General features: G+C 44.8%; 1 protein-coding gene across 2 annotated transcripts in view; it reads left to right on the top strand.

Annotated features, from left to right (window-relative positions):
* Positions 1-14353, top strand: part of GTF2E2 (general transcription factor IIE subunit 2) — a 371015-nt gene that overhangs the window by 333919 nt on the left and 22743 nt on the right. For both annotated transcript variants that reach the window (XM_086961704.1, XM_086961706.1), the window contains exon 7: positions 11731-11846. In XM_086961704.1, coding sequence (XP_086817830.1) covers positions 11731-11846 — 116 coding nt within the window. The remainder of the gene's footprint in view (positions 1-11730; positions 11847-14353) is intronic.

Genomic DNA, 14353 nt, shown 5'->3' on the forward strand with positions numbered 1-14353 from the left:
GATAAGGGAACGAGTTAAGTGGCATTCAGGGTTGGTCCATATTCGATGCCACAATAAAATTGGCTGGCAGCGGATCGTGTCAATAATATATTCCATGCCAAGCTCACGGTGCGAAGCTAGTATCGAGGAACTTTGAGGGAGAGCTAAAATGTATTTTATAAAGCCATTTTCGGTTACCTGTAGCTGATCTATGCGTCCATGACCCCAGACTCCAGCTCCATAGGTAGCCACGCTATGGCATTTTGCATAATATATAGTCAGGAGTTCGGGTGGCGCTGGTTTCCCCAATTTCCTCGAGAAAGAAATCAGTGCCGATGTTGCCCGACGGAAGTGAAGATTTCTGGCGTCAATTGCCTTACGCCAGTTCATTGCTTCGTCCACTAAGATTCCCAGGTATGGGTAGACTGAGGTTTTTCCAGTTTCCCCACTGACCCAATCTCCGGATTATTACCGCCCTCTGATTCTCCGCCCACAGTTCCCCTACTTTTTCCCCTCTTTTCGACCACCGACTAGGACCAGATCACCCATGGTTCACTGGGATGCTAACCGACATCCCATGATTCGAAAAAAGGTGCTATCATCTGGTACCCTTAATTTGAAAGCTTCTCAGGTTTCCGCTGTTGTTATTCACAGTGCGATTTCCATCGATACTCAAAAAAGGTAGACTAATCCAGTATGTACGTACACACGTACGTAAGATTCTGGGAAACATCTCAACAATATGCTTTTTTCCAATACAACATGTCAAGTTAGGCAACGTTTACATTTTTTCAAATATCCAATTATCCCCTTTCAAACATAAAATCTTATTTGACTGAAAATATCATTGCTGATACTACTAGTAAATAAAAGGCCAAAAGCAGGAAATGAAGTCGTCATACTTAAATAGGTATTGTTTTCTTTTGTGTGACAGTAATAGCCCACCACCTACATTTATTTATTTATCGCCTCTTACACTTTTTTTCTCTTTTCGGGTGACCTGTGCATATCTGAGGCTCAATTTATACACTTTACCCCCATCAACAGGCTTTTTCCTTCAATGCAAGTGCTTCTACGGTGCAATTCACGATATCCAGAACCCGCACTATTAAAAAAACTAAAAAAACTCCTAGCTATGGACCGCATGACCTTGCCAATGCTTACTCTTCAAGCACAGCCTGCTGTTTTCCATGCATCTTAAACTGGTGTGTGGCTGTTTTGTTTAAATATTTTATTTTGGAGTGTGAATAGAGCCCAGGTACGTTTACAATGGTATGAGAAAACTGCTTGTCGAGAAACTGGAGCCTTGCTATTTAATGTAATGATGATAACAATTGTTATAATTGTGTTAAATGCTAAACTAATATAGGTTATAACGATCAGCTAAACGAATCTTGGAGTAAAGATATTAGAATGTCGTTTTCTTCTATTTCATGCTAAATGACATATAGCCCTGTTTTTGTGCTCTAGTTAAGGAGTTGTACATTGTAGAAACAAACTTACATACGACCAACTGTTGAATTTGGTAACCATTAGAAACGCGAGTTTTTTGGCCGTGAATTTCTGTACCCAAGCACTGTCTGCAAAGGTACGTGAGGTGTAAATATCCCACGTATTTCCTCGTTATTTGTGGAGTGGTTATCAGCCTGTCTGTAGCGATAAAGAAAGACGTAGTTTTAGTTTTGGGAGTTATGAAACCACTGAAAGGAGGAAACAAGGAAAAAAGACTCGTATAAGCGGCAGCAGCTGCTCCTCATACTTGTTCTATTCAGCACGTGTTACATAAACTTCTCATAAACTGCTTGGAATGTCTTATCAGTGAAGTGACTGGTACAGCTTTACTTCCCTTCATTCCACCTCAAGACGTGTGGAGCAAAAGACGAACACCCTCTTGATTCACACCCCTCCCAATTATCCCGTGTGTTGTAGGATATATTTTTATTTTTTTCCAGTGAGTTTAGAGTAGTCAGATTTGTTTTCTTTTTAATTTCATCCACTTTTTTTGGTGGCTTTGTTTCAGAAACAGTTGTTTGTATACATTGAAACACGAAGCATCAGAGAATGTGTTTTCTAATTTCCGTAATTTTTTATTGAAAATTATATTTACATGGAGCATTACATATACATGGGAAGAGGAAAGAAAACGCCCGGGGGGGGGGTTCAGTCTTCTAGGGGTTAGCCCATTCGTTCGCATCTCCCCTCGTTGTTCCGTTTGGTTTAATTTCCTTGGTGTCCTCCGCCCTCACTCAATTCCGATGATTCTCTGTTTCATCCCCATCCCCGCCCGTAGCAGAAAAAGAGAGAGAGAGAGAGAGAGTGGGAGAGTGAGAAGCGCAGGATCATTACAGGTCTTGTGGTGTTTCTACTACCGGATGAGCGATATGCATATGGTGATTGTCGGGTTGTGTGCCTGGCTGTGCTGTCTATGGTGGTTTATGCGAGGAAAGGTAGTTGTCTAGAGACTCCCAGATGTTTGACTGTCTGTGCGTCTTTGGTGTGTGTTTCATCGTTATAGTGTCCGCCCCTCTCAGGAAGGTGACCCAGCTGAACCAGGCTCTGAACGTGGCTTTCCCTGTGTCCTTCCAGTTGTACAGTACCGTTTTGACCGCCGCTGTCAGTAGCAGGTCAATCAGGTCTCTGTCTTCTTTGGCTGTGATTGAGGGAGCCATGAACCCTATTGCGAGGCTGTGAAAGTCTAGTTGTAGTGCGGCCCCTGTGATGTCGTTTATCAGTGTGCGAATCTTGTTCCAGAACTTCCTGACCATGGTGCAGTGAAAGATAAGATATGCCAGATCCCCCTTTTGTTTGTTGCAGTTCCAGCAGGAGTCGCTCTCGCGGATTCCTATGGAGGCTAGGCGGGCGGGGTCCAGTATGCCTTGTGTATCAGCCAAAATTTGGTCTGGTCTAGGGTTGTCGTTACTTTATTTCTTGTCGTGGATCTCCAGATGTCAGTCTTCTCTTCTTCGCTCAGCTCCCTTCCCGCTAGCGTTCCCCAGTAGGACATGACTTTATTGTTGAGTTTGGTGGATTTGGGGGTCAGTGCTTTGTAGAGATGTGCTACTTGGTGCCCTAGTCTGTTGAGGTTCGTGGCATATTGTAGGATAGACGGTGTCTGTCTGTTCAAGTCTGCCTTCCCTATTGCTACCTTGATCTTTAGGAAGTTGTACAGTTCTATACTGTCCATTTTGTGTTTCCCTTTGAACGTATCAAAAGTGGTGTGTGTGCCCTGCTTTTGAAGTTGGCTTACTGTGGATATGCCGTGTCTGTACCATGATTGCATGTTCAGTGTTTTGTCTTTGTACTTGATTCTGGGGTTGTGCCATATGGACTCCAGCTGGGTTTTCTTTATGCTTGTACCTAGTAGTCTGTCTATACTTAAGAGGGCTTTCCTGGTGTTTCTAAAAACGGGGTTGTGTTTGATTGCGGGGTGTCTAGTTGCTGTCAGAAGTGCGATGGGTTCCATACCACCCAGTAGTTCTTTTTCTAGCGTGAGCCAAACCGGGGTATAGTCATGTTTGGGGGGTAAGCCAGTATAGTCCCTGTTTTGCTATGCATGCTGTCTGAAATGTTTTGAAATTCGTTATGTTGAGGCCCCCTAGGTCTTTTGTTATTCTTAGTTTCTGTAAGCTAATTCTGGGTTTCTTCCCTCTCCATAAAAAAGTGTTGAGTAATTTATCCAGTTTTTTGTGGAAGTCCTCCGTGTTAACCAGCGGCAGCATGTTCAGCATGTAGTTCACTATTGGTGTGAGCATCATCTTGACCGTCTCTACCCTTCCCCACCATGTGGTGAATTTGGGTGACCATCCTTCTACTCTTTCCTTGATCTTACGTAGTATGGTTTGTTCGTTCTGGTCTAGTGTAGACCTGAGATCCCTCTCAAAAAGGAGGCCTAGGTATTTGATGGTTTTTTTCTGCCATGTCAGCCCGATGTACCCAGCACCGTCTTTGTGGTGTGGACGTTTAGGGGTTTGCACTCTGATTTTTCATTATTTAGCTTTTATCCCGAGACCTGTGCATATTGTTCTATGGTGTCCATCAGGGCTTTGATTGATTTTTCAGGATTTTCAGTGATGATTAGCACATCATCCGCGTAGGCTACTAGTTTGAAGGTTTCCCCCTCCACTGGTATCACCACTATGTCTGAGTTGGTTCTTATCAAGTTAAGCAGTGGTTCTATCGCTAGGAGGAACAGGGCTGGAGATAGTGGGCACCCTTGTCTCGTTTCTCGCTCTAGGCGGAGTGGATCAGATGTCCCCCCGTTGATTACTACTCGCGCTTTGAGTTTGTTGTAAAGGGCCAGGACCATCTTCCTGTAGTTGGGGCCTAGCCCAAATTTTTGCATGCACTCATCTAGGAACGGCCAGGATACTCTATCAAATGCCTTCTCTGCATCCAGGGCTATCATCACTGCCGCATTGCTGCTTTTGGAGGAGTGGTTAATTATGTGGCATAGCAGCCTAGTGTTGTCGTGGGGCATGCAGTTTTTAAGATAGCCTACTTGTGAGCAGTGTATGAGCTTGGGTAGGTGTGCGTTGAGCCTGGTTGCAAGGATTTTAGCGTAGATTTTACAGTCTACATTTATAAGTGAGATTGGTCTGTAGTTTTTGGCCTGCTGTGTATCTTTGCCTTCTTTTGGTATAACTATTATGTTGGCCTCTGCCATTGATGGTGTCATGCGCCCATTCTGGACGCAGTTCGCGAAGACCTCTGTCATTGTGGGCTTGAGTATGTGGAGATACTGTTTGTAGAAACCAGCTGTGAAGCCGTCTGGCCCTGGCGCTTTGTTGTCTTTGAGACTAGTTGTGGCTCTCCCTACCTCATCTCCTGTGATCTGTAGGTCAAGCACCTCCCGTTCGGTGTCTGTTAGAGTTGGTGTGTCTATTCGTTCTAGGAGTTCCTTGCCTCCGTCGTCTCCTAGGGTGGTGTCTTTTTTTGTAGAGTTGTTCATAGAAGTTTTTGAACACCCCAAGTATCTCCTTGTTTGCGGTCTGGGATTTATTGTTCCCGTCCTTGACGGCTGCTATAGAGTGTTGTTTCTGCTTGCACTTGAGGTAGGATGCGAGATTTTTCCCTGCCCTGTTTGCTGTGCATAGGTTGATGGCTTTATATTTGTTTATCCAGGTTCACGCTCTCTCACTAAGGATTCTGTTCAGTTCGTATTTCCGTTTGGTTAACGTTGTGAGGGTGTTTTTATCCTCTCGGTTTGCTATGTGCCCCGTTTCTAAGTGTTTGATTTCTCTTTCTAGGTCTACAATCTTTTTGTTCCTCTTTCTATTCAGCCTGCCCTTGATGACGAGTATTGTCCCCCTAATTGTGGCTTTTAGGGCATCCCAGAGTGAGTTCCTGTCTGTTTCGGGAGTGTCATTATTTGCGAGGTATTCTGTTATTGCTGTCTCTATTTCTGCCTTTGCTGTCGTGTTCCTAAGCAGGGAGTCATCGAACCTCCATCTGCGTGTTGGCTTCTCGTTGTGTTTCCCAGATAGCACTAGGCTAATGTGTGAGTGGTCTGAAATGGTTTGTTGCCCTATCTCCGTGTGGTCGATGAGATGGGTATGTGTGTCTGATATCAGGATGTAGTCTATTCTGCTGTAGGAGTTGTGGGGGTTTGAGTAAAACATATATTCCCTGCCATCCGGGTTTTGGAGCCGCCATGGGTCTTTGAGATCTAGTTTGGTGCAAAGGTTCCCTAGGATATTGCCCTTTTGTGCTGTTTGGCTCGGTCTGTGCGGGTGCCTATCAATGGCTGGGTCCAGGACCTGGTTCATGTCCCCTGCTACCACTAGAAGCTCTCCCTGTGGTATTGTGTTTAGTTGTTCTCCCACTCCGTCCCAGAAGGGCCTGTCATCAGTGTTAGGGTCGTAGATGTTGGCCACGTGTACTGCTTCTTCACCTCTCGTCAGACTGGTCACCAGCATTCTGCCCTCCGTGTCCGCCTGTGAGCTGCCCAGTACTAACTTTGACTTCTTGCTTACGATTGTTACAACACCGTTCTTTTTATTCTGTGCGGGTGATCCTGTTACTTCGCTTATCCAGCTGGCTTTGAGTCGCCCTATGTCCTCTGCTTCTAGCCTTGTTTCTTGTAGTACATATATGTCGCCTTTAAGTTTCGCCAGGTAATCTAAGACTTTCCTTCTCTTAACCGGGTGATTAAGACCCTTTACGTTCAGGGACACTATCTTGATATCGGTGATGAGTTGGGATTGGTTGTTGTATGTCATTTGCTATGTTGTGCATCTGGCATAGTGTCTGGCTTTGTTCTATGTGCCCCCTTGCCTTGGGCCCTCTCCTTTCCCTAGTTTGTTTGTAGTTCTCTGTTCTTCCTCCTGCACTGGCCTCTCCTGATATAACGTGTAGATGACAGATAGATAGAAAGATAGAAAGAAAGAAATAGTTACCTCATGTATGTGCTCCCCGCGCCCTCCTCCCTCCCCCCTGCCCACCTCCCCTCCCTCCCGCTCTCCCCCCTTACTTGCTGAGTGGGTGTGCGACAACAAAGTCCCTTTGCTCCGTATGTTCGCTGAGGTTATGTTGACGGTTCTTCAGTTCTTCATGGCACCTTTGTTCTGGTTGCAGTTCTTTTCCAGCGGGCTTTGCTGTCTGCGAGGTAGGTCGCTGCGGTCTGTCCACCTCCCTCTCTATTGGTTGAGGCCCCTTTTTGCGGTAGTAGTCAGTCAAAAGTACCTTGTGATTGTTTGTTGCTCCCTTTCATTCCTTTTGTTGAGGGGGCTTTTGCAACAAGTTGCTATGCGTTGGTCATAGGACAAAGATCATTGTTCGTGGTTTGGTTAGGGGCATCACGGGCCCCTTTTAAGGTAGACATCGGTGAGGTAGTATAAATCGGTGAGGTAGTGTTGTGTGTAGACGTGCATAAGTTCCGGCCTTATTCCGTTGTGTCCGCATCATTCAGTGAGGCACTTCTTTTTGCTGCTCCTGGGTTCTTGGTCTCCATCTCCTCTGTTGGCTGCTCTCGTAGGTACTTTCTCAGATCCTCTGGCTCTTCAAAAACCAATGTCCGCCAGTTGTCTGTGACCTTGAAGCGTGAGGGGCCTGCGAAGCTGAAGTTGAGGTTTCTTTTGCATAGGGTATCTCTCATGGCTAGAAAGCCCTTCCTGATCTCCACAGTTGGCTTGGAGTAGCCCTGTGTTAGCACTATCTTACTGCTCGCCCAGGTTAAGTTTTGGTTTTTCCTGGCAAATAAGAAGATAGCGTCAGTATGCTCAGCTCTGAGCGGGCAGCAGATTATCGGTCTGGGGCCTTTTCCTAGTGTGGGTTTACCTGCTGGCACCCGATAGGCTTAATTAACTTCGAACTGTCTGTCAAATTTCAAGCCTGTTAGCTTTGGCAGCACCTCCTCTAGCATGGCCGAACAGGATCCCGCCTTGTCTTCTGTTCCTTTTGGCATACCCAGTATTCTTATGTTGCCTCTTCTCGCCCGGTCGTCCTGTTCGGTCAGTTGTTTTTGTATAGCTTTAGTGATCTTTGAGCACTCCGCTGTGGTTTTGGTGTTGTTACTCATTGCGTCTTTCAATGCGCTTATTCTCCCCTCAGCCGCTTCAATCCTAGTATTGGTGCTGTGTTGATCCGCTCGTATCGCTGCTAGCTCCAGTTGCATATTGTCTATTGTGACCTTAGTTTCTTTCGCCACCTCTTTCACCTCGTTAATCTTCCTTAGGATTGTCTCTAGGCTGGCTGTTTCACCCTTCAACTTCATAGGCGATTCTGGGTTTTCCTTCCGTTTATTTTGGTCGCTTACAGATTTTCCTTCTTGTCCCGACATCGTGCCTACCCTCTACTCACTTGGACGCTGCCTAGCCTGCCTTCTTTTTGCGTTTCCGCTAGTGCCTTGACTGGTTCGGATCTTGGGGCTGGGGCGGTAGCTGTTGTACTGTGCGTTCGATACCGGCTTGGCTCTCTGATGAACCGAGTCCTTGTCTGCGCTTTTGCCCCTGCCAGCGCGTGCTTTGTCTCGTTCACCTCCCCTTGGGCCTGGTCCACGCTATGTCGAGTAGGCCTTGGGTCCTGGGCTCTTGCTGTATTCAGGTGCTCTCATACCGTAGTATTGCTTTCTCCTTGTGTTTATGCACTCGACTGTGGTGACGCCGACACTTTAGTTGGGTTGCAGGCGTTGTGGACTGGGTTGGCCCCTCTTGTGCTGCTACTTCCTCCCTGCTAGTCTCATACCCCTCTGACGATCGTTGGAAGTGCCTTTGGCAGGCTGTTTGGACACTGGCTTGTTTAAACTCGCCGCTCTGTACTTCGTCCGCTCCTCCCGATGCTTCTTGCTTCCCGCCTCTTGTCCCGTGATTCCCGATGTGGCAGCACCTGTCCCCTTGCGCCCCTGCGCTCCTCTATGCTGGCGCTGTTGCAGGGATCGTCGGACTTGCTTTCCGCTTTGGTGCTCTCTCACTTCGGTACCTTCGCTTCCTGTTTCCGGTTTCCTTTGCGGCGTCACTTCCGGTAATGGCGGCGCCCAGGGACGGGTTTCGCTTTCTGTTCTTCCCTGAAAGGTCTCTTTTGCTGTTTCTTCTGCCTCTATACCGAAATTTAGTTTGCAATAGGGTTTTAGGGGTTAGGGCATTTGCTTCGATTTCTCTTGTGTCTCTTCTTTTGCCTCGATAGGTGCGCTTCTGCACCGTCTACCTCGCCTCGCCTTGCGGGTGCTGCCGTTAGCTCGCGGTGGCCTCCTCTTGCCGTCGCCTTTCTAGCTTGCTTTTTGACTGCTTGTGATGTAGGAAGCACGTTCGGCTCACCTCGTACCTTCGGGGGTGCAGGGTTCTGCCTCTCCCTCTGCGAGCTGATGGCCGCCATTTTCTCTCCGTTCTCTTCTCTAGTGCTGTGGCGAGAGGGGGTCTATTTTCCCTCCTGTGGCAGCTTCCTGCCCTCTGCTCCTGGAGCTGTTCTTGTCCCCTGATACTTCAGACGCTTCAATTTGTTTTCCAATGTCGGAACCGTCTAGTTTGGCTGGTAAAATTCCGCTTTAGTTGCCTCAGGGCATCAGAGCTGACAGACCTAGACGACCGTCTTCATTGCCGTCCAAGCCACGCCCCCTGAGAATGTGTTTTCTTACTGGTTGAATACCTTTTCAACTTTTGTTCTGCTCTTGCCCATTATTGAAAATATTCTTATAGTTTGAGAATTGTATGTTTTTAAACCATAGTTTAATTGTATTTCTTGTAAACGCAGAGTAACCTTAAGGTGTAAAATCACATTTAGAATTGTAGACCAACAGTACCGCAAAGTGCATTGCTACTTTGAGCGCTTATTTGCACCAAATAGCTAATGCCCTACAAAATAAAGGGATTTCACCATCTCCGAAAACTTTGCTTTCTTTCCATGTTTCATTGACGCCATCAGCGATAGTAATCGTGTCCACAGTTATTGTGAATTTGCCTTTTGTTTCCCATTTGCAAAGGATGATGTGTTTGTCGATTATTGAGCTCTTTGGTAGCTGCACCATATGTGATCGGCTCTATCTGGAAGATGGTTCTTCATTTGTATCACCTCACTTAAGTACGTAAAGTATAAAAAAAGAAAAAAGAAACTAGGTAACGTATCAGAAAGCGCATATATCTGGCTTCTTATTGCTGAAAATGATGGGCTGGTACAAGAACAGTGAAAGTGAATGCAGAGTTGAAGGATAGGTATACCTCGGCACATCTTTTGCCCCGCCATCTTGGGTAGTTCAACCCTAGTCGTTGTGGCTGTTAAATAGCTATAGCTCCGTGACTCTAGAAGGCAAGTGTACCTTTAAGTTCTAGAAGATTGCTCAGAAGTTAATTAAACAAGCATGTTCTACGGGACGAAGGGACTGAGGAGGTTGGGTGACTTTCATGGCTCTCGCCCTGTTTTCTTACCCAGAAGCTTTGCAAACCTCATACTTTGCTAAAAACACACATTTTCCTCACAATTCTGTACAGGAAAGTTTTGGATCCCCACAGTTTCCAGAAGTTTCATACCACCTAGAGTTCTTATACATCTCCCGATAACAACGGTACTCCACTTGTGTGGGCAAGCCAAGAGACTACCATAGAAAAGGCCCTAAAGCACTATGTGAAGAGATCAGTGATTGGGTAGCTGCTGTTTTTGGGGCTGTGCTGGGCTGCTACCCATAGAAACCTACCAATCACAGTCATTTTTGAAAACTAGACACCCAAGGAATTCCACAGTAGTATGCCTTGCGTGAATCCCACAAGGGTTTCTTACCCACAATGCCCTGCAAACCTCAAACGTCGGCTAAAACCAAACATTTTGCTTCCATTTTTGTGATGGACAGTTCTGTAATCAGAAGGAATCCAGTAAATTCCTACCACCCAGCGTTCCTCCACTTGTCCCGATATAAACGCTGCCACACTTTTGTAGCTGGGCCTAGTGCTCGCTACAGATCAGACCAAAGCAAATTGGAGTTCCAATGTTGGACTTCCATTTACCCTGTTTTGATCTGTTCCTGTCGTGATCACTAAGCCCAGCCACTCAAGTGGGGTAGCGTTTTTTATTGTGGGGGAATACTGGGTGGTAGGAATTTTGTGGATCCATGTGGATTCCGGAAAATTAAGTCATAGAAATCCAAGAAAAATGTGTGGTTTTAGGCCAAATTTGAGATTTGCAGGGCACTGCGGGTATGAAAAATTCATGGGATTCATGCGAAGTACACCACCCTGGACTCCACCGGCTATCTAGTTTACAGAAATGTGTGGGTTTGGTAGGTTTCCTTAGGTAGTAGCCGAGCCCGGGCCCAGTTAATGCAGCTACCCCCATTGCCAAATCAGGTTCTTTTTTTGATAGGAAATGTTGATGTTTCCACATTACATTTTGGGGCACTGATGTCCACTCGATCTGGCTGTTGTCTTTGCATTTTATTTCGTAAGCCATTTGATTTTAAACCAAGAGAGGGCGCTCAAACTCACTGTGTTAAAAGTTTACCAAACCTGCTGGGTCAAAAACAGACCAGTAAAGAGAAATCCTGCAGGAGATGCATTAGTCCACTGAGCCCACAAACTCAGCATATTTTGAGCTTCTCCTGGTAAGTTTTAATGGTGGCATCTTACACGAAATTGTGTCTGTCTGTGTCTGTAGTGTGGGATGAGGTGTCCCTTTTGAGTTACTGTATATATAAGGCAGAGTTTCTGTGTTGCTTTACTTCTCAAAGCTTGGCCCTAAATTATTATATGCTTATAAAATAAATGTATAAGTTGAATCAAATATAAATAACTTGTATGCATGTTTGTCTGTCATTTTATATTTTAGACCAAGTTTGCTAGGTAGTTGAGCAGTGACATCTAGCCTTAAGCTGAAATAAATGAGTTGGATAATAAAGTACATTGTACAAGGAATTGCTGCTTGCCTTCCTAATTTTGGGATTAGCAGATTAGGAGTAGTAAAATCAGCTACGTCGTGTTTATTTGGAGCTAAGGATGTCTATTCAACACAAGTATTTTTTTTTATTTTTAAAGTGAGAAATTGAAATTGAAAATCCTGCGTGTGACGTCATGAGTATTTTAGGAGCTTGTAGTCTTTGCAAATAATCCGCACTAGGGACAACTTAATCTACATGAGTGTTTATTTGTATTTTCTGAATGACCAGCATCTGTAGTGAGCAGTTCTGAAATTCATCTGCCTGATATCCCTTGACCATTCTTCACCACCGCTTAAGCCAAGGCTGGCCTTTCAGTAATTTGAGATTTTTTTTTTAAAGTTGTATTCACAGTTGGGTTATGGTAATTAAACCAGGCTCTTTATTTGTTTGAATTTCAGAATTCCAGAAACTATGGCGGAGTATCCCTGTAGATTCTTTGGATGAGGAGAAAATTGAGGACTATCTGAAGAGGCAAGGAATTTCTTCTATGCAGGAATCGGGACCAAAGAGAGTTGTAAGCACTATCTTTACTTATTTGAAATTATTGACTTGAAAAATATCAGCTGGCACTTACATAGGTTCCCAGACATTTTATTGTAAAGATTAGGATGTTCCCAACCGGGAGGAAAACAGGGGTAATATCTACTAATCCAGGGTTCTCCAATGTAAATGTAAATGTGGGTGTACTTGTAAAGCGCACTGTGACTCCAAGGAGTATCCTGGCGCTGAAGACCGCTGGGGAACCCGTCCTGTTTTTCCCTGTGAGGTGGTCCCTTTCTGGGTATCTCCAAGTTGAAACCAGGCATCCCCGGCGTCTGTGGGGGGCCGTTGTAGAGATGAGGCAAGCTTAAGGCCCAGAGTTGCCGAGTGTGTTCCCTGGTTAGAGTAGGCACCGAGGCGAGAATTATCGAGTCCGTTTGACCCTGGTCCACGACCCTGCCGCGTCGGGGATTGAAGCCTGGTTCCGGGTTGTACTCTGCTTACGGGTCCGCCGCCTCTAACCGGTGAGCCATACCACTCCACTGGCATGGTCGACGCTCTTTCACTGCTTGCTGTGGATCCTGGAGTCCTGGATCCATGGCAGTTTTTTTGCATATCCACATTTAGATAAATGTAGTCATCTTAAAATTCTGGCATAGATCCGATCCTCCAGGACCGACACTGGAGAACCCTGTACTGTTCCAACAAAAACACCACTCAAAGGTGCATGGGGTGGGTGGGGCAGGTTATGGGATGCGGCTGTGTAGGAAGAGTCCCTGTTTAAATAAAAGAAAATCCAAATGTTTCAACACCAGGATAGAGTAAAAAAAAAACTGCACCACAGCAAGACGGCCATTTCAGCATAATCCATCAGTGAGTGTCTTTTGGGACGCCCACTTCATGTTCACACCCCTGTTAGTCAGGGCAACTAGGGAGTGTACCAAGGAAAAAGGATCTACTATCTCCCACCAGCCTGCCCCACATCAGAATTCTGGGCTGCTCTTAAAGTGTACTGGTCTTACCAAATTGCTTAAGGTCTTAGTCGCAGTGGGAGAAATTGCCCTTCTATAATGATCACAGTACTGTGGGCTCAATTGTGGTGTATTTTGAGCAAAGAACAACCAAATCTAGTATCCTTTAAAGGAGCTTTGAAGACTAGCCTTTTCAAAGAGGCTTTTGCTGAACCTTTCTTCTTGAATAAACTAATATTTCTATAGCTCTCCATCCAAACTGATCATTTCTCATGTCTACCTTCATTTCACTCTCCCTTTCTTCACTAGCCCAGGTGCTGTACCTGAATGCTATGACGTTTGATGGGGTATTTGTGAGCGTTCTAAGAAAGTAACAGAAAGTAAAATGGGTGGGGTTAGGGATGGGGGTGTCTGTGGACGGTAGTCTCTCTTAATTTGGCCCAGTTAAGTGCTAGGAGGCTTCTTGTCTGGAATGAAGTGATTTTTGAAGAGGTGCCATAGCAGTTTTCTGAACTGCAGGGGCAATGGAACAAGTCTGACGCTTTTAGAGTTGCAATGGCTGCATAGTTCGAGGTAAGCTATTAGTTTTGATTGTATGACTAAACAACTACTGTCTGAACCACGACTTCCTAAACCACGAATGTTTTACAACGATAATTTCTAAACCACTACATTTTGTATAACGACTTCCTAAACAACTAAACTAAATCCCTTTTATTTGCCATTTTAAACTTCATGCGATTTTTTTTAAACCCTCATGTTTATTCTATGTCGATCTGCGTGCACAATCGAGCACAGTAATTTGAAAGGCTGTTGTTATCTTTTAACTTCCCTAACAAGTAACGAGCACAAAGACATTAATCTTAGCATCTCAGAACAAGGTCAAACAATGAAAGTAGACTCGGATGACAAACCAAAGGCTGAAATAAATATATTAAGCATGTTTAAAAGTATTTATAAATAATTTTATTTTGTGAATATTTTATAAATCATTTTAAGTAACATTTCTTTTTTTTAATTAAAACCCAACAAAAGAACGTCTTTTAAACACCGGTCGAAATTGAAAATTCATTAATAAACAAATAGAGTCACAGATTTTAAAGTCCATCATCTATTTTAAAACAGCTGACTGCAGTAATCACTAAAATGACGGCATAACGATCTTTTAAAAGGAATGAAAAGGGCTTTTAAAAGCGAAGACATTAATCACATGAATACCCTATATAAACAATGTTTTAAAAATGGATTGCAGTAGATATCGTCATTCACAAAATAATTATAATTTAATGAAGCATATAAAAAACGGAGAACCACCATCAACCAGCGAGTTCAGACGCATCTAAGAGACAAAGGCTTCACCACAGTGAAAAGTAAACCAACAGTGCCATCCACTGGCATAAAAAGGTAACTATTTTCTATCCTATACGTTATTCCGGTGACGTTGTTCAGTAAGTCGTGGTTCCGACCTTCGTTGTTCAGCCGTTCGTTGTTGAGCAGGATTCGTTATTCGCACCACGTTGTTCAGGTGAGTCGTGGTTTGTCTCACTTCAGCAGTTTCCTGCCTCCTTGT

This window comes from Lissotriton vulgaris, chromosome 3_1 (assembly GCF_964263255.1).
Source record: "Lissotriton vulgaris chromosome 3_1, aLisVul1.2, whole genome shotgun sequence".
In the NCBI taxonomy this organism is placed as follows: Eukaryota; Metazoa; Chordata; class Amphibia; order Caudata; family Salamandridae; genus Lissotriton; species Lissotriton vulgaris.